Source organism: Diabrotica virgifera, chromosome 2, assembly GCF_917563875.1.
Source record: "Diabrotica virgifera virgifera chromosome 2, PGI_DIABVI_V3a".
In the NCBI taxonomy this organism is placed as follows: Eukaryota; Metazoa; Arthropoda; class Insecta; order Coleoptera; family Chrysomelidae; genus Diabrotica; species Diabrotica virgifera.
The window spans coordinates 267,293,632-267,315,318 of NC_065444.1; the positions used below are offsets into that span (position 1 = coordinate 267,293,632).

The 21,687-nt window shown below is 32.3% G+C and overlaps 1 protein-coding gene across 1 annotated transcript; it reads right to left on the bottom strand.

Annotated features, from left to right (window-relative positions):
• Nucleotides 1-310: 310 nt before the first annotated feature.
• LOC114336290 (uncharacterized) lies at nucleotides 311-2,035 on the bottom strand. The gene has a single exon (XM_028286632.2). The coding sequence runs from the start codon at nucleotides 2,033-2,035 to the stop codon at nucleotides 311-313; it is 1,725 nt and encodes a 574-aa protein (XP_028142433.1).
• Between the last annotated feature and the right edge of the window lie 19,652 nt (nucleotides 2,036-21,687).

Sequence of the window (21,687 nt, forward strand, 5' to 3'; positions counted from 1 at the left end):
CTGGAAGGTGTAGGAGAGGAAGACCAAAGAAGACGTGGGGGAGACGATTAGGCAGGACATGTTGGTAAAGGGGATTAATATTGATATGACCCAAGATAGAATTATGTAGAGAAATGCAATTAGGGAAGCCGACCCTGCATAGGGATAAGGCAAAGAGAATGATGATGACAAGTCAATCAAAAGTTGTTTTTATTCTACCTGAGACTGCTCTTGCACTTTGAACAGGAAAAAAAGATAAAACATTTAATATTTCAATTTGATTTTATTTCATGAATAAATTAAGCTAATATAAACAAAATTCTTCTCCAACCTAGTCGATATTTACAGTCCTCTTTCTTCGTCTTTCAAGAACTGAACCAGTTTTAAGAAGATTTCTAACGTCTTGTCCCGTTCTTCTTTTCCGCAAGGCTGCATCCGTGGTAATTTTCATTCTCTCGAGATAAAGACTATGCAAGTACCTGTACACATCACCCTTGGATTCCATGAGGGTTACTATCCATCTTTTGTTCACATAGTATATTTCGGTAGGCTCTAACGTTAGGACAAAAATAGGAAAGTCATATGCATTCTGGTCGTCCATGAAAAGGGAATGCAGACCAAACATATCACCATCTTGGAGGTGGAAGGCCTCTGTCTCACCAACGAAAATAGCTACAGTACCAGAAAGTACAAAAAATAAGTTATTGGAAGCCCGGTAGTTGCCTAATACAATTTCATTAGAACTGTACACAGTCGACTTCATTCGGGAGAACAGAGCTCCTAATTCTTGAGATGTAAGAAGTTTTAAAAAAGCATTCATACTTATTAGTTTTTTAGATCCAAAAAGAAATAGTTCTGTCTTCAAATGGCTTGTGAGTACTTTTATCATTTGTTGAGTATTGAAAAATTTTTTTTGGTAATTATACTCAAACTTTTCGCCAATTTGATTTTGAAGGTATAAGGGAACATCCAGGGAATGCATGAAACTCTGCAGCTGAATCCACATATTTTCGTATTCTATCTCTGCTCTGTCGCTTACTCCGAACTTTGCTAGAATCCTTCCAATGATAACCAAAACGTATGCTCTACCGAGAAATGTAATCAAAAACATCATCAGTTGCTCGCAAGGCTGTTTTATAACATCGTAGTGGTAAGATCCGAAAAAATAACAAATCACCAGAAGAAGACTTTCCATATAGGTATCCAGAGTGTACACATGAAAACTTTGATTCCGTAGACTGATCCAAGAATCATTAGGAAAATAGGAATTATTTCCAGTATATATGTTAACGGGTATATCATATACAAGAAACGTGAAAGTATTTAAAATATATATGCAGATCGCTAGATTCGCTACTACAAATATTGCTAGTCTTCCACAACCAAAGCTGAGAAAAATATTAGTAATGATGGGCATACAACTGAGTAAACGAATGTAATAACAAATGAAAGCCAGCATATTTATAGGCATAGCAAATAATTGTCTTGCCTGATGATGATGCTTCTTATCTACCTGCATTAAGTGTAGCAAATTATGTATCATAGCATCACTGTTATCTTCAAACATCAGAAATAAGTCAACTAAAAAATAAGTGAGTAGATAGTGCTTGAGAGTTTGAGAAGTTTTTATAAATATATGTTTGGTTTTTCTATCTACGTAGCCAGTAAAAAAGAAGGTAACCATGCAGATTCCATGAAGGATGTCTCTGAGCTTCGCTGAGCTTTCATACCATTTCGGATATATTATAATAGTTATCGAAAAGGTCATTCTGTGCAGTATAGTAACGAGAAATACAATTTCTACAATCAGGCTCAATATACTGAACGGATGAATGATATACCAATACTTGCCCCTGGAATGCTTTCTTTGTTCTGCTCTTAAGGCTGATCCAGTTTTCAAGAAGTTGCGGCATCTTATATCATTTTCGTTTAACGTCAACCATTTTCTGATACAATGTAATAATTTACCATGCCATCTCATGGACGGATGCTGTGGAGCAAATGAGGATGTGTGGGCTTGTCTTGTTAATAAGCACTTGTGAGTCTCTTCCAACATTATTGCTGACAATGTCTAATAAACCAATGTCGATTGTGGCCTCTATGTTTTTTTATAATAAGAAATTACCATAACAACAAAATTGTCATTTTAAATTACAAGTCAAAATTCCCTTTTTGACGTATTTCAAATCTGTCATTACGGGTAAAGCTTGTGACGCACGAGGAGCTAAACTATAATTAGATTTATTCGCGCAGCATGCCCAGAACATATCCTGAACTTACCCAGGATACGTTCGGGGCATGCTGCTCGAATAGATCTGTAATATACAGGGTGGTCCTTAAGTAATTGTACAAAAAGAAACAGTAGATTCTACACTCTAAAATATTACGATTTAACCCAACTTACTTTAATAAAATGTTGATATTAAGAAAGATACAAGGTGGTAAATTTAAACTTTTTTTTATTTATTATTGAATATTTCCTGACAGGTATGAGATAACAACATGAAATTTGGTATGTGGGGGTTTTTTAAGTCGAGAAAACTAAATTCCCTACTAAAAATTATATATTGTCCAGAGGGCGCCACATACGCCTTTCAGCACTCATTTATTACGTTCAATTTTTTTTATCCCTCACTGTGTATAATTTTGACATTAAAATTTTTATTCTCCTATTAGTTTTACTTAAAAAAGGTATACTTATTTCATCTCCCTAAACTCAACCGTTCTCGAGATAAACGCATTTTAAATCTTCGATACACATCACTTTTAGCATAATATTTATCATTGTAGTTACACCCGAAAAATAACTTAAAACCATATAGCCAGTTCTCAAATTTATGTCATCGCAAATTCCATTTGAAGAAATTTGCGATACATTTTTGGATAATTTTATGGTTTTAAGTTATTTTTCGGGTGTAACTATAATATTATGCTAAAAATTATGGTGTATCGCAGATTTAAAATGCGTTTATCTCGAAAACGGTTGAGTTTAGGGAGATAAAAGAAGTATATTTTTTTTTAAGTAAAACTAATAGGACAATGCAAATTTTAATGTCAAAATTATACAGAGTGAGAAATAAAAAAAAATTGAACGTAATAAATGAGTGCTGAAAGGCGTATGTGGCGCCCTCTGGCCAATACATAATTTTTGGTAGGGAATTTAGTTTTGTCGACCCAAAAATCCCCCACATACCAAATTTCATGTTGTTATCTTATACCTGTCAGGAACTATTTTATTAATTTATTATTATTTATTATTAAAGTAAGTTGGGTTAAATCGTAATATTTTAGAGTATAGAATCTACTGTTTCGTTTTCTACAATTACTTAAGGACCACCCTGTATATTAAAGTTTAGCTCCCCGTGCGTGACAAGCTTTAGTAAATCAATGAAATTTTACTAGCAATAATGATTATAACGCAATTTACATTTCATTGGACAAAAGTATTATTGACATCTTTATTTGAGTTCAGCTTGTAAAAGTAGCGAAAAATATTAACTGTCATATTCTCTTTTCAAGATTTACTGTAGTTTTACATTATTATAGGTTCAATTTATCTTAAATCTAGTAGTTTATCAATTATTTTATCAGTTTGTAGTACCGATTATGTATACGACTTTCCTCCAACGCTCGCATTATGCTGTGAAAGTCTACGAAAGCCAAGACCAATGGTCGGTTGTATTCGATGTATTTTTCTATAATCCTTTTATGTAGTGGAGGTGGTCGTTAGTGCCAAAATTTGTTCTCTAGTCTATCTTTATGACCAAGAGAGTAATATAGCATAAGTTTAACTATAATTTTATACATAATTTACTCTCTCGGTCATAAAGATAGACTATAAAACCAGCCTGTTCTCTAGGTTGGTAAAAATCTAATTTTGTTTCCAATCTCTTTGTGATTGTTCTTGTGAATTACTTGTAGAGGCGGTTTAATAGGCATTGGTCGGTAATACTCGAGGTATTTCGGATCGCCTTTTTTGTGTAATAAGATGGTAATTGCAATGTGCCAGCTTGTAGGTATTTCAATTTGTTATGCTGACATAAATAATTGAACAGTTCCTTTATGTTCTTTAAGAGTCTGTCTCCTCTAATCTTTAAATATTATCTTCTCCCGGAGCTTTATTTCTTATTTTCTTTTCATTTTTCTCAATGCGTTCCTTATTTTGTCTCTTGACATACAAGGCATCAATTCCCATCCTTGGTTGACTATCCTGGTAGAAAAAAGATAAGTCAAATATTTTTATAGTTTAGAAGCTAGTTTAAATAGGATAATAATCAGGGCCTATTTTACCACTAGGTCCGTGAGCCACCTGCCTCGGGCCCGTATCTGAATGGGGCCCGGAAAGATCACCAAACAAAACATGTTTATTACAATAACAAAACAAATTTTTAAAATTCTTTCATTTTACGAACAGGCAATGATAAATGATAACCATAAGAGTTATAATTAAGTGGATAGGCGCTAACTTTCGGCTTTAATGCTCTTTAAATGCGTTAATTTTTTGGAATCCTCAAATAACTAATAAATATTTAAAAAAAATTTAGACGCAGAATAAAAGATTACATTAGTACCGAGGGCCGAATGTCCCTTAGAATAAATAAAAAGCTTCTTTTGAATAAGATACATATTTAAAATTAAAATCACACTCAATTTTCTCTTTTTGGTCACCCCTGTAACTTATTAAAATAAACATTATCGAAGATTTCAGGGACTTTCCGCCCTCGGTAGTAACGTAATCTTTCATTCTGCGTTTAAATTTTTCAAAAATACTTATTACATAGTTTTCTCAGGTTTCGAAAAAAAAACGAATGCATTTAAATAGCATTGAAGCCGAAAGTTTGCGCCTATCCCCTTAAACAATGTTTAATTGTTGAAATATAAATTTAATTTATTGTTAATAAAAATTGTATTTTCTTGTGCAACTATATTTCTATTAAATAATGCATTTAAAAAAGTTATTATTATTATTAAATTAAAATATATTTAGGGGCCCGAAAATTGTGTAGTGCCTCGGGCCTGATTTGAAGTAAAATAGGCTCTGATAATAATCATTTAAGTGTAAAAATTTTTTAAGGTCTTTTCAGCTTCTAGTTTTGTGTGTGCGTACACCACTCGCCCATTGGTAAGTAACTTATTTAGGTGAACACACTGGCTGCCAAATGTTCCTTCCACATGGGCGTATGATATGTCTTTTCACAATTAATTACATAGGGCGTCAATTATATTTCAAACCCTTAAGGATATGAACTTGGAATTTTAAGTCATATGTTTATAATAATCTTCCGCGTATGTCGTTAGGAACACAGTTGCGATGAAATATTTTATTATGACGGTAAAATAAACTAATACGGTATGTGGATAATCAACTATTATATAGAGTACTTGTCTTTCATCTCAAAATTTTTATTTCTTGACCAATATCATAAACGTGGTTCCTAACAATATATGAATTTATTTCTCAAATCACCGATAACCAACATAATTTCCATTTATTACCAATATGATCATCATCATCGTCGTCAATCAGCCAATCACGTCCACTGCTGGACATAGACCTCTCTCAGTTCTTTCCAGTGTTCTCTACACTGGAGGCTCTTCAGTTTTCCGCTACTATTTTTATGTCGCCGGTCCATCTAGTCGGTGGTTGCCCTTGGCTTCTTTTATACTTTTTGGGCCTCGATCCCATGATTCGTCGTGTCCATCGTCGTTGTGTTCTAGCTAAGTGCCCTACCCAATTCCACATCAGCGTCGTAGCTCTTTCGATGATGTCTTGAACTCCTGCGATCTTTGCCTGATCTGTTGGTTTGTTATGTGGTCTTGAAGGCTCACGTTGAGCATTGCACGTTCCATGGCTCGTTTTATTCATAATCTTGAGTTTATTCGCGGATTTTTGCGTCAGTGTTAAAGTCCCTGCTCCATAAGTTTGTACAGGCAAAACACATTGGTTATAACCCTTTCGCTTGAGACACATGGGAATTGAAGGTTTTAGAATATGGCTTACTTTGGCAAATGCTACCCATGTAATGCCTAACTGCCTCTAATCACTCTCACCAATACGATCACTCTTTTATTATTAATTTTAAGAAAAATAGTTATCCTTCATAAAAAAAACTGCATGATCTAAAACCTAAGGTGCAGCCATGAGATATTTAATTTTATTAATTTTATTCCAGGTTTTTCAAAAAATATGAATTTCACTTAATAAAGTAAAGAGTAAACGCAATTTTTAATTCTGAATAATTTCTCATTATAACAATTTTCAATATTTTTTTAAAACTAAATACTTTACTCTGCAGCGAAATGCATAGTTTTGACATATTTTTGTATAAACTTAATAAAATTTGATGGTTTTAATTTTGGATTTTTAGTAAAATATAATGGTTGTTTTATGGTTGTATAATGGGTTTTTACTAAAAATCTAAAATTAAAACTACACTTTTTGAAGTTCTTAACCAAAAATTGGCTTTATACTGTCATGTCACGTCACTCTTGTCATATTGAATGTCCATTTCCTATTTTATCAGTTGCTCTATGCCTCATAGTCTAGAAAAATAAGGAAAAAAAATATCCTGTTAGTGACACAACCCCCTCCAGGCCGAAACCAAATTTTTTGAGTAGCACGGACATCTATAATAATAACCAATATGTTTCCTGCAGCTGATTTTGATGATATACATAGTTATAAACAAATGAAGATCAAAAAACGGTAAATTTTCGCTTTTTTCGTCTATTACCAAAAAGTTAAGCATTTTAAACAAATTTGAGAGTAAGAAACTCATAAATCGTATAAAAAACTTCAATATGGCGTTCGCTGAATATGTATATCCTTATTGGTTGCTTAGAAAATTGCAAAATAAATCATAAATTTTGAGTTTTTATAAATATTTATAACTTATGTAAAAATTAACTTAGAACGTTCTTATTACACGGATTACTGATACTTCTGGTGCTTAAATCATACCCTAAATTTTAAAACAATTGGTTAAACAGTTCAAAAGGTATTTAATTTGTTTATTTCAAACTATTTTTTTGCAACGCTATAAGTCAGAAAATGATGAAGTTACACGAATACTTTGAATAGTTTATGAAAGAAAAAAATTTATACTTTTAATTTAATTAAAAAAATATGACAAAAAAGAATTCTAAATACTGCAAAATTATTTTGCAAAAACATGTGAATTAAAAAAAGGGGGGCTAACTTCGTCCCTAATTGTCCTAGGACAATTGTTTTTCTTTCCAAATGTGTATAAAAATTCAGTCTTTCCAAATATGAAAAAATAATTTTTCTACGGGTAACGGTTAAAAGTTATTCTAATTGTTTATAAGTAAGCAAAAATTCGACGTGTTTTTGCAAAATAATTTTACACTGTTTAAAATTATTTTTGTCATTCTTTTTTTAATTAAGTCAATAGTATAAATGTTCACCCCATATGCTGTCAGAAGTCTTACTGTAACCTCATAATTTTCTGACTTGTAATGTTGCAAAAAATATGAATTTGGGATAAACAAATTAAATATCTTTTAAACTATTTGACCAATTGCTTTGAAATTTAAAATATAATTTAAGCACCAGACGTCTCACCAATTCGTATATTAAGAAGGTTCTAAGTTAATATTTACATAAGTTATGAATATTTATAAAAACTCAAAATTTATAATTTATTTTGCAATTTTCTAAGCAACCAATAAGGATAGACATATTCAGCGAACGCCATATTGAAATTTTTTAGACGATTTATGAGTTTCTTACTCTCAAATTTGTTTAAAATGCTTAACTTTTTGGTTATAGACGAAGAAATCGAAAACTTACCGTTTTTTTATCTTCATTTGTTTATAACTATTTATATCATCAAAAACGGCTGCAGGAAACAAAGATTATTAATATAAATGTCCATACTAGTCAAAAATTTTGGTTTCGGCCTGGAGGGGAATGTGTCACGAGAAAAAGCTTATTTCTCTGGACTATCAGAAGAATGTAAGTATTCCCACATGTTTTTTCTTTTTAACAGTCACAATTTTAATCTTTTTGCTTTAATCTAACTTGGAAATACTTCATTCCAGGCACTGAAGATGTTCTGAATTAGAACAAAAACGTTGCAATCCATTTGGATGCCATTTTAGATAGTTTTTAATAAACGATTTTATACCAGTATACAATTTGAAGTTTTTACTTCTGTATGAGTTTTTTAAACTATGGTATACAGCCAAATATTAGGATTTTCCCATTGATTTTAATATTTATTTTGTTCTTATTTGGTTGACTGATTTAAAAAATTACTTTTTTACGTTTTTTTTTATTTTGCTTTGAATCGTCGTATGCATTGAGCTGTCAAATATGTGGCTCTTACCTTACATTACCTAAGTATATCAGTTGTAGTGTTACGACACTGCAACTTCTACATCCGAAGAACGCCAACCATATTTTTCGATCGACTTTCACTGTTCACATTTTTCTGTCATGTTTGTATAAGTGACCTCTTTTATTAACATTATTAAATATTGAATAATGGGATAGCGCTTTGCTAACGCGGTTATGACAAAACAGTTATATCTTGACACTATCAACAATAGGAATCTATAATTCGAGATTGGTTGTTAAATAATCTTACCATATAGAAGTTGGTATATTTGTAACAATTGGGCAATACCGGTTCGACCTTTCTAGGTTAGGTTGTGATACTTACTTGGTGTTATTTGTTTAGTAATATAGTTGGGTTGTTCTTATAAGTATGATTGACATAATTTAATAATACCATATTTGGTGTATTCTAAAGGCCTTTCTATAAGAGGAAACTCAACTCATGAGAGAAAACTACTGGATACGGTGTTATTACGATCAGCAAAAATAATTAACTGTGTCATTGACTGTTTCTTTATGTATTCTTATGTCAATATGAATTTAAAATAAATCACCTTATCTCAATACGTTTCCAAACGGAGCTCTTTAAAGATAGCTTAATTCGAATAACTTCAACATTGGATTAATTCATTGGTTTAATTCAAATATCTGCAACATGGTTGTCTCTTAAGTTATAACATTATGTATATTTATTCAATGACTTCTCACCATCTGGAGATAATGGACATCGTATCCATCGACAAAATTTCGACAAAATAGATCAACATAGTATCGTTGATCTATTGTGTTGGAAGACTTTTTGTTCTTCATGTATTCCGGTTGTTGCCTAGACAAGCTTTACGATAGTCCAAAAATACTACAAAAACGTCTTTGAGTCGATCTTGTCATTTTTGAGTAACTCATTTCACATAGAATATGAATCTTTGAAACCAAATTGCAAAAAAGCGTCGTCAGTTCCCAACAACATAACGAACAGGGTTATGCGACCCTTCTTGAGCTGCGGACTAGTTGTATGAAAAACCTGGGGGTTTAAATCAAAGGTAATCTGTTGGCTATACACATCAGAGATATGGCCAACAGTTACTTATGGTTCAGTACTTTGGTTGAAAAAGACGATTTTGCAATCTTGTACGACCTTCATCACCACCCTAAAAAGACATGCACTGCTAAATATAACAGGAGCCTTAAATAGTACAGGAACGGCTTCATTAGAGGCAATCACTGGTGTTCCTCCACTAGAATTACATATTTTGAGGGTAGATTTTATGACCACTCTGAGATAAAAGCAAACATTACTTAGAGGCCGAATTATGTATTGAATAGCCACCAACAAACACTACTGGGACTATACTTGGGGAATCCATCTAGATGACGAACTCAGATACGATGACACCAGAACTAATCTTCACTAAGAAAATTAACAGGATTATACCATCTAGAGAACAAAATGTCACAAATATTAATGGGGACTTAATACGGTTCACTGTTGGATCTAAATCTGCCTATGGTACTGTATCAGGAGTCTTTGGACAAACATGTATTTATAATGGTTATCCATTTATAATACCTATACCTATCTTAGAGCCTAGGTCAACATACAACTGAAGTGTTCCAGGCTGAAATTTTTACATGAAGTTTTTAATATGGGTACCGGATCATGAAGGAGAGCATGGGAATGATCTAGCAGATCTGGTGGCAAAACAAGGATCGAAAGAAATCTTTGTAGGCCCAGAATTTTCTATGGTATCACTAAATATGTTACAAAAAGTTCGAGTTCCAGAAGTGGCTGATAGGAATCATCAAAAGAAATGGAGAGTTACTCCAGGACAAATCCAGTCTAAAATAACAATCAAGAATATTGATAAAAAACTCTCGACCAATTTGATGAACCTCAATAAACAATAGATCAAAATGGTCAGCGAAATGTTGACTGGACATTGCCGTTTAAGAATACACCTATAAAAACTAAGTAACGTCAATAAACTATGGAGCAGAAGGTGCTAAATGGAAGGAAATGCCATACATAGCCTATGGCATTGCTATGTTATAAGCGACGTCGGGCAGGAATTCTCTGGTGGTCAACTGAGGTTTGAACGAGAAGGGATCCTAAAACAACCAATTAAAAAAACTTTGTGGCCTACGTTCAGGCCACATGGTTTATCAGAGTATAAGAAAAAACAATGTATGGTATAAAGGCCTTACAACGAAGTAATTAACGAGTTTTGCCTGATTTAAGAAGAAGAAAGTGAAGAAGAAGATGAAGAAGAAGAAGAGGAAGACGAGGAAGAAGAAGAAGGAGAAGAAGATTCTGTTATTTGTCTCATCCCTAAAAATATGCTGATCCCAGATCACCAGTTTGGTTTTCGCTCAAATCACTCAACCATACAACAGTGCCATAGATTAGTCAATAAAATAAAAGAGAGCCTAGAAGGGAAACAAATCTACTTATATATCAGCATTCCTCGATATATAGCAAGTATTTAATAGAGTGTGGCACCGAAGTCTTCTCTTCAAAATAAAAACTCAGCTAACTGACCACATCTATCTCTTCCTTAAATCATATTTGTCTGACAGATGCTTCCAGTTAAATAAGAAGGAACCGTATTCAACTATCACCAAATAAAATCCGCAGTACCTCAAAGCAATGTATTTGGCCCATTCCTTCACCAAATTTTCACTGATGATCTTCCTATTAGCGAAAATACACTAATGGCAATATTTGCGGATGACACTGGTATACTAGCATCAGACATCAACGAAATATTAGCATTTAACAAATTGCAAAATCATCTCAATGAACTAGAAGACTTTCTTAGATGCTGAAAAATAACCGTCAACACAAATAAAGCTTGTCAAGTAAATTTCACAAATCGGAGAATTAGATGTATACAAACTATACCTAAATCATTCACTTATACCAGAGGTCCCCAAACTATTGTTTCTCGTAGACCACTTTAAAAGGTTTACTGGTTTCGGTGGACCACCTGGTTAACCCCTCCCCCCGTAAAATATATGTTTAAAGCGATTTTACAGTGATTTGGAATTTATTTAAACAAATTTGCATTTTTTATCAATGTATCAATGGAAAAAATAATGTTTTAATAGAAGGGACTCAAAAATGTGATTATTAGGCATTATAATAAGTTTTTTAATTTAAAACAAGTTTTTGATCACATTTTAGTGTAGAAAACGTTAAAATACTGTTTTTACATTTTTCTCCATTCCCAAAATACATGTTCTTTTATTTGGCTGAAAATTTGCCCACAGATAGCCAAAACACAGGACTTTAAGTGGTTAAAAGAATTTGTATAGTTTTACAATACAAGAAAAGTTACATGCAATAATATCAGAGTCAAAATTAAATAGTCCAGTCGGGTTAGCATTTGATCTTGCATGCCGAGCTACCCAAGCAAGATTCTATTTTTCCAATCTTTAGGCGGGCAGTAGTAATGTAAATTTAAAATCGCGAATGAATTCCGCCGTTGCGTTAGCCGCCATCTTGATTTTAAAGGAGAACCGTTTTTGCTTTAATTGTACTTACAGTAGACTCCTATATTTTTGACTTTGATTATTCCACGTAATTCCTTTGATTATTATTTGTATTGTAAAACTATACTTACAAATTCTTTTAACCACTTAAGGGGTTATACAGGGTGTCCCAGACTAATTTAGCCAGGCTATATCTCTTAAACGAATAGAGATTTTCGAATGGGACAAAAACTGATCTATTCCATTTGTAATACACTGTAATATGGCGTAGAAAAAATCATCCCCTAAATATTCATCCCTTAGTTACAACCCCTAACTTTCATTTTTTTAGTAGCACCCTGTACATTTTTTTTAAGTTTTGGATGTGGTCTTCGATCGTCTATTCAACACATTTTTTGAAAATAAAATCGGTTAGTAAGTAATCAAGAAAAATATCAGTTTATTTTTGATAATTATGTGTCCCAGACTAATTTATCCAGGCTATATTTCTTAAACGAATAAAGATTTTCGAATGGGACAAAAACTAATCTATTCCATTTGTAATACACTTTAATATGGCGTAGAAAAAAATCATCCCCTAAATATTCATCCCTTAGTTACAACCCCTAACTTTAATTTTTTAATAGCACCCTGTACATTTTTTTAAAGTTTTGGATGTGGTCTTCGATCGTCTATTCAACACATTTTTTGAAAATAAAATCGGTTAGTAAGTAATCAAGAAAAATATCAGTTTATTTTTGATAATTATGTGTCCCAGACTAATTTATCCAGGCTATATTTCTTAAACGAATAAAGATTTTCGAATGGGACAAAAACTAATCTATTCCATTTGTAATACACTTTAATATGGCGTAGAAAAAAAATCATCCCCTAAATATTCATCCCTTAGTTACAACCCCTAACTTAAATTTTTTAATAGCACCCTGTAACTAAGGGATGAATATGTAGGGGATGATTTTTTTCTACACCATATTAAAGTGTATTACAAATGGAATAGATCAGTCTTTGTGCCATTCGAAAATCTTTATTCTTTTAAGAAATATAGCCTGGATAAATTAGTCTGGAACACATAATTAACAAAATTAAACTGATATTTTCTTGATCATTTACGAGCCGATTTTATTTTTAAAAAATGTGTTGAATAGACGATCGAAGACCACATCCAAAACTATAAAAAAATGTACAGGGTGCTATTAAAAAAATTAAAGTTAGGGGTTGTAACTAAGGAATGAATATTTAGGGGATGATTTTTTCTACGCCATATAATAGTGTATTACAAATGGAATAGATCAGTTTTTGTCCCATTCGAAAATCTCTATTTGTTTAAGAGATATAGCCTGGCTAAATTAGTCTGGGACATATAGGTCTTGCGGGTCAAAAAAAAAATTTTAAAAAAATTATACCTCGAAAACTAAAAATTATTTTTATTTATAATTGAAACATGTAAAAGTATAGTACATAAGGTAAAAAATCTCTCAAAAAAATTTCAGTCAAAAATATTCATTTTTGTAGAGTTGACTACAATTTCTCGACAACAGCCCTTTTTTCAAAAAGGGCTTGTACAAAAAATCAAAAAGTTTCTTGTAGTTTATACCTCTGGCTAGTGAATGAACAAAGTAATTAAAAAAAATGAAATTTGAAGATTTTACATAAGTTTAAACACATTTTCGACCCCAATTTTTCTCATTTTTTCAAAAATGACCATTTTTAAAGAAGTTTTTTTTTATAAAACAAAAACGACTTCACCTAATAAAAATTCCTTCGGTCGTTCACTAGCCAGAGGTATAAACTACAAGAAACTTTCTGATTTTTTGATTTCAGGTGAGACTGGACTTGGTTATGCTGCCCACCGTAAAAAAGGGCTGTCGTCGAAAAATTGCAGTTAACTCTACAAAAATGAATATTTTTGGCTGAAATTTTTTTTGAGAATACCTTAAGTAATATACTTTTACATTTTCCAGTTATAAATAAAAATAATTTTTATTTTTCGAGATATATTTTTTTTAAAAAGTCACTTTTTTACACGCAAGACCCATGTAACTCCTTAAAGTCCTGTGTTTTGGCTATCTGTAGTCAAATTTTCAGTCAAATCGAATGACACGTATTTTGGGAATGGAGAAAAATGTAAAAAACAAACGGTATTTTAAGGTTTTCGACACTAACATTTTATCAATAGCTTGTTTTTAATCCAAATAACTTGTTATAATGCATTATAATGATATTTTTGAGTCCCTACTATTAAAACCTTATTTTTTCCATTGTTATTTGAGGATAAAAAATGCACATTTGTTTAAATAACTGCCAAATCACTATAAAATTTTCGTGGACCCCCACTTTAAACTTGTGAACCCCCATTTTTATTTCACGCCAACGTAGACCCCCGTTGAGTCCCTCGTGTACCCCTGGGGGTCCACCTGGACCACTTAGGGAATCACTGACCTATACCAATAAAAACAGAAGTAAAGTCCCTTTGCCTTCATCTAGACGAAAAACTTACTTGGAAATCACATATTGTCGTCAAACGACGACACCTCGACCTAAAAGTTAAAAATATGACCTGGTTAATCAACAGAAGATCGTAATTTTCTTTAGAAAACAAACTGATCATCTATAAAACAATACTCCAATACTCAAACCAGTGTGGACATACAGAATCGAGCTGTGGGACTGTAGCAAACCATCGAACGCCAAAATACTACAGACATTCAGTCAAAGACTATTCGTATGTTATCTAAAGCAAAGCCCCATGGTACGTGTCAAACCAAACTATTCATGCATACGCCAACATTCCCTTTATCAATGATGCGTTCGCTGACCACTTCAGAAGATACATGAATCGCAGCACAAACCGTCCAAACCATCTGATAGACGAATTATTCAACTCTCCACTGATTATCAGACACCTAAAAAGACTTTGGCTAGCTAAAAGGCCTAGCTGCTAGGTGAATTCCAGAGCGTCGTCAATGGACGACACCTGCCACACTACTTATATCATATTATTTACTTATTACTTTATTGAAGTAGATTGTATATTAGCAATGAATAAATAAATAAAGTAAAAGTTTGAAAAATTGAATTAAATATGTGCATTATATCTAGGCATATAAGTGTTCTTTTACAGCAGTCTATACTTTAACTTGGAAAATTTTATTTGAAAAAATATCCTTGGGAATAAAAAAGTTGCACAATATTCTTCGAAAACTCGTACGCGTTTTATGTAGTTTCGGATCTGATTAGGAATTTAAAGTAATATGAGAATAAACCTATAAAAATAGAAAACGTTATGCGAAACAATGTTTCTCACATACATACGCAGCTACATATACCGTATCCATAAAGCAACAGTATGATGTTCACGTACGCACATCTACACATCTAAACGTATCTGGGTTGTGGCTTCCATATTAAACGCCAGATTTTTTTTTCACATGGGTAATTTACAAAAGTTATAAATACTGTTTATTTGTTATTTTGTTTTCGCAGTCAAGACTGAACATGAACATCAATCATAATGTAAATATTATTTTCTACAGTATGTGCAGAAATTTAGTTTACAAATTAGGGATATATCATCGCTGTGAAATCAAACCGACATAAATGTAGAAGAGACATGTGATTACTGCTTGCGATTAAGAGTAAAAAATATTAAAAAAAAGAGTGTGTACTTTGTACGCACGTAAGAAGGTATCCTTCTATTATTATGATTTCAACGAAATAAATATATTTTAAACAGTTTAATTGTATTTTTATTTAAATATTAAACTAATTTTAATACTTAAAATAATAGAAAAAAAATTTTGTGAGCTGTAGCCACCTCGCAATTACTTTTCCCCTGATCAATCGTAGAAAATCTAAAAAACGTCAAATTTTCTGTACAAGTTTTAACTTTTCTTCAATATTTAATCATATTTTAATACTCATCATTCTCTTTGCCTTATCCCTATGCGGGGTCGGCTTCCCTAATTGCATTTCTCCACACAATTCTATCATGGGTCATATCAATGTTAATCCCCTTTACCAACATGTCCTGGTTTATCGTCTCCCCCCAGGTCTTCTTTGGTCTTCCTCTCCTACTCCTTCCAGGAATTTGCACTTTAGCTATTCTTTGTATTGGGTGATTAACGTCTCGACGTTGAACATGACCAAACCATCTTAACCTATGCCCTCTCATTCTGGCATCAATTGGTGCCACACCTAGACTTCCCCTAATATACCCATTTCTAATTTTATCTCTCTTTGTAACTCCACTCATCCAGCTAAGCATTCTCATTTCCGCCACATGCATTCGTTGTTCCTCTTTCTTTTTCACTGCCCAACATTCAGTTCCGTACATCATAGTTATGGCTGTTTTGTAGAATTTTCCCTTCAGCTTCATTGGAATTTTTCTGTCACACAACACACCACTCACTTCTTTCCACTTCATCCATCCAGCCCTAATTCTACTGCATGCATCTCTATCTATTTCTCCGTTACTCTGTAATACCGATCCCAGGTACTTAAAACTATTGCTTTTTACAATCAGTTCACCATCCAAAGATTCCATTTTATTTGTAATGTTGTTCTGAAGCTATTTACTTGTGGCATTTTTATAATCAAATATTTTTAATGGAAATAAGCCACAATTTTACCAAAAAAAGTTTTTTTTGTTTTTTTTTTCTGGTTTTCTCCTGGTTTTCCCTCGTGATTTACTATGGAATCTCTACCGCGAGAATTTTACTGTCATCGTTGCATTTGGTTGTCTTTTTAAAGACAGATCACATGCTATGATTTTTTTGTGACGGATATTCTTGAGTTGGGATTGATTTCATGTAATCGAATGAACTATCTTTTAGTAAAGTCGTCCCAGGAACGCAACTCATAAATATTGGCGATATCAGTTTAAACTCTTCTACTTTAAAATGCATAATATACGTCTGAATTGCCAATATAAATGAGTCAGATTAAATAAATTATTAGAAGAATTTTTTTACTTAGCAACAACATTTTTGTTTATTTTAATTGTATTTTGTATTTTGACAACGAAACCCGATTTGGGCTTCGAAACGTTAATAAAATCATTTTTTTTGGTAAAATTGTGGCTTATTCCCATTAAAAATAGTTGATTTTATTTGTAGTAACTCCGTCTTTAAATGAACATTCTAAATACACTGTTTTTGTCCTAGTAAGGTATCTGTTCTGTATCTTTCACTATTTCCTACTAACACGACATCATCAGCATACATTAAGCACCATGGAATGTTACCCTGTAGTTTCGCTGTTATCTGGTCCAAAACTAATAAGAATAAATGCGGCCTAAGCACAGAGCCTTGGTGCAATCCTACTTTCACATGAAATTTATCAGTCTCTCCCACACCTGTCCGAACACTAGTCGTTAGTCCCTCATACATATCCCTCACAATCTTTACATATTCACCAGGGACTCCTTTCTTATTGAGTGCCCACCACAGAATCTCTCGAGGATCTCTATCATATGCTTTCTCAAGATCAATGAATACCATATGAGCGTTTGTTTCTTTACTCCTGTATTTTTCCATCAACTGCCTTATAATGAAAATTGCATCTATTGTTGATCTGCCCTGCATAAAGCCAAATTGATTCTCGGATATTTCGGTCTCTTTACGTATCCGTCTATCAATTACTCTTTCCCATATTTTCATGGTGTGGCTAAGCAGTTTTATAGCCCTGTATTTTGTACATTGTTGTATATCTCCCTTGTTTTTGTAAACAGGTACCAGTATACTGCTTCTCCATTCGTCTGGCATTTGTCCTACTTCCATAACTCTATTAAATAGGCCTGCTAGCCACCTTGTTTCTGCCTCTCCCAATGCTCTCCATACTTCCCCGGGAATATCATCTGGTCCTACCGCTTTTCCTTTCTTTATTTTGTGAAGCGCTTGAGCCACTTCCTCGTTTGTTATTTTGGTGACCATTGCTGCTACTGTCTCCGTTGACTCTACAGGCTGTCTGTCAAATTCTTCATTTAATAATCTGTCAAAGTACTTTCTCCATCTCTTTTTTTTTGCCTTAAAATTTTTTCCACGTCCACATTAAGCTGCTGTAAATCGGCTTATCCTATGAAGTGTATTTTTTCATTTTTGGAATCTTCTTCTTCTTTAATTGCCGTCTCCCAATCGAAGGTAGGATATCATCATCACTATCTTTACTCCATCTACCGCTGCTCTAAAGAGTTCTATAGAACTGCATTTAAACCACTCCCTTAAATTCTTCAACCAGGACACTCTCCTTCCTATACTCCTTCCTCCTCTTTTATCAGTCTTAGAGAAATACAGAAGCCAGTACTACAATAATACTAACGAAAATGGAAGATGTGACACGAGGACGTGGTACAGAAGGTAAAAGGTACAGAAGTACAAAAGAATACGAACCACAGGAACCGAAGATGTACCGTGACAAACCTTACAGAAAGTCAAAAGTTAATATCGCTGTCCGCTTATTACGTGTCCCAGATATTGTCATTTTTCATGTTTCAAATTGTTTTCATTTTTTACAAACGCATTCATTATTTTTGGCATATTTTAGTTTAAAGTACCTACTTCTCCCTACTACCATTGTATTATTTATTTCTCAGTTTTGATTCTTTTTCCTTGGTTTTCCCTTACATTTTTTTTGTGTTTTTTCTAGAATAAAGTTCTTTCTACGTTATAATCTGTTTAATTTATTGGATTTTTTGTTATACTCAATCAGTTTTGGGTTATTTAAGTGAATTTTGGTAAATCTATTACTAGACCAGGACCAGGATTAATCTCTAAAAAACGTGTATTTTTGGATGTGAGAGGTGGCATTCGGATTTTTGCAGATAAAGTTAGGTGACACCTTTAGTAATAATAATTGACTTATGCTCCTTCTCAAATATGCCCGGAACATTAATAAAAAAATTAAAATATTTAAAAATTTCGAAAAACATCGATTTTTATCTGCTTTCTTGCTTATAACTTTAAAACGGTTCGTTTTGAAACAAAGTCGTGGAGAAATAAAATAAAGATAATTGAATTTTGTATGATATACGACTGGTCAAAAATATCTTAAGGAATTACCTTTTCTGCAATATAGTAATAAATACAAAATGAGGGGGCAAAATAAGCCTGTTGTTATTCAATGTTTCCTAACCATTTTGGTGGCACTTAGAACCTTATTAATTCACTTAGAAAAAATTCTTATAACTTACTTAAATGGTCTACCAAAGGGCCTAGCCGGGTAAGATGATGAAAAGTGCCCCCAATTCGATTCGAATTCCATATATGTCACCGTTTAGCATATATAGTGAAACTAACTTTCTGAAATTTTTAGCCCCCTAGGTGGTCATGTGACCCACCTAGAGCCTAATTAGGGGTTTTATGTTTTTATTTTTTATCTCAGCTGCATCGAGAACTAGCGAAAAACTTTAAATAAAAAAGTTGTAAGCTTTAAAAAGTTCTGCCCGAAAAAAATTTTGTTTTTAATTTTTGGCGGAAAATTTAAATTTTAGAACGATTTCAAAACTTTAAATGGGTATAAAAAAATAACTAAGACATTCGCTTTCACTAAAAAAACATATAACATGTATTTTTGCATAATGTTTCACCCCTAATTTTTTAAAATTTTTAAAATTGGTGAAACGTACCTTTAAAAATAAAAAACCACATTTTTTCGGTTTTTTTTTCGTTTTTTGATACAATTTTATACATATTTTTCAAAAAAGGTAACACCGTCACTGGAGTAGGTAAAAAACTGAAAAATAATTGGGGTTTGCTTAATAAAAATTTTTTGTGACGCCATCCATTTTCAAGATAAAAGGCGTTGAAGAAAACTAAATTTTACACATTTTTTACGATTTTGCCGAAACTACTGGCAACATTATAATACAATTTGGCGAGTTTTAAGAGGTAGTTGTTGTACATTTTTTGACATACAATTAAGAATTATATATTTATCATTGGCGCGCATAGGGGTAATGGTCTGAACTTTTTAAAGAAAAAAGATAGTACGCCACTGACATATTTCAAACTAACAATCGTTTTTAATTCCTCGTTCAATTTGTGACAAAAATCTATCTTCCTATTTTTTCATACGACGCTCCATTTTTATTCAAAAAATAAAACATCTTAACCGTTACAAAGTATTCGAACTTCTATGAAATAAAATACTACTTTAGTCGTTTCTACATCTACATAAACTCGTACATCCATTATAAAAACTAATTCGAATACTTTGGAAGCGTTAAGATATTTTATTTTTTGCAGCAAAACGGCGCCTCGTGTGAAAAAATAGGAAGATAGATTTTTTGTCACGAATTGAACGAGGAATTCAAAAACGATTGTTAATTTGAAATATGTCAGTAGCGTACTATCTTTTTTCTTTAAAAAGTTCAGACCATTACCCCTATGCGCGCCAATGATAAATATAAAATTCTTAATTGTATGTCAAAAAATGCACAACAACTATTTCTTAAAACTCGCCAAATTTTATTAGAATGTTGCCAGTAGTTTCGGCAAAATCGTAAAAAATGTGTAAAATTTTGTTTTCTTCAACGCCCTGTATCTTGAAAATGGATGGCGTTACAACAAATTTTTATTCCAACAACCCCCAATAATTTTTCAGTCTTTTACCTACTCCAGTGACGGTGTTACCATTTTTGAAAAATATGTATAAAATTGTATCAAAAAACGAAAAAAAAAAACCGAAAAAATGCGGTTTTTTATTTTTAAAGGTACGTTTCACCAATTTTAAAAATTTGAAAAAATTAAGGGTGAAACATTATGCAAAAATACACGTTGTATATTTTTTTCGTGAAAACGAATATCTTAGTTATTTTTTGATACTCATTTAAAATTTTGAAATCGTTCTAAAATTTAAATTTCCCGCCAAAAATTAAAAACAAAAATTTTTTCGGAGAGAACTTTTTAAAGCTTACAACTTTTTTATTTAAAGTTTTTCGCTAGTTCTCGATGCGGCTGAGATAAAAAATAAAAACATAAAAACCCTAATTAGGCTCTAGGTGGGTCACATGACCACCTGGGGGGCTAAAAATTTCAGAAACTTTATTTCACTATATATGCTAAGCGGTGATCTATATGGAATTCGAATCGAGTTGGGGGCACTTTTCATCATCTTACCCGGCTAGGCCCTTTCATTAAAATCGACCTAATAGATTTTGCATAATAAATTTGCAATATAAATGTTTTTAAAAAAGTTCAAATTTTTAAAATCTTTCTGAACAAAAGGTAGACCATTTAGAAGTTGGCTAATTTTTTACATATAAAGAGGTGCTCTACCTATCTAATACAATTTACAGAATTAAAATCGGATTATTTAAGGGGCCTCAGCAATGTTCTAAGATTATAAACAATTTTTTGGCCTATAAACAAATACCTTTGTTTAATAATAAAAAAGTTAATTTTTGGCAATGCAAATAATTAAAACCGGTATAATTTGACTTAAACTTTCACATGCTGTCAGCAGAATTGCTATTTTATTTTTTAATCAAAAGTTATTCTCGTTCAAAAATTGGAATTTTTCGATTTTTTTAATGTTCCACCGCGTTTATCTCGAAAACTATGCATCCTACGAAAAAACTTGTAGGAACATTTTTTGCTTATAATTACCCAAGAAATACAAGAATACAAAAAAAATGTTTTATTTTGCAAAAATCGATGTTATGTAATTCCTCAAGTTCTTTGTTTATAACAATCTTATCGACATCCGGATCAACTGTTACCCAAAAATTCGTGTTCTACGGGTCAAAATACATAAAAAAACTTGGGTAAGTCCATCTAAATAAAGGAGCCCGTAGCATCCCCTCCTGGACACAGCACTAATTTGTTTATAAGCCAAAAAATTGTTTATAACTTTAAAACATTGCT

What these genes read in the sequence shown, in the direction of transcription:
- LOC114336290 (XM_028286632.2), bottom strand. Translation starts at nt 2,035, where the DNA reads ATGTTGGAAGAGACTCACAAGTGCTTATTAACAAGACAAGCCCACACA.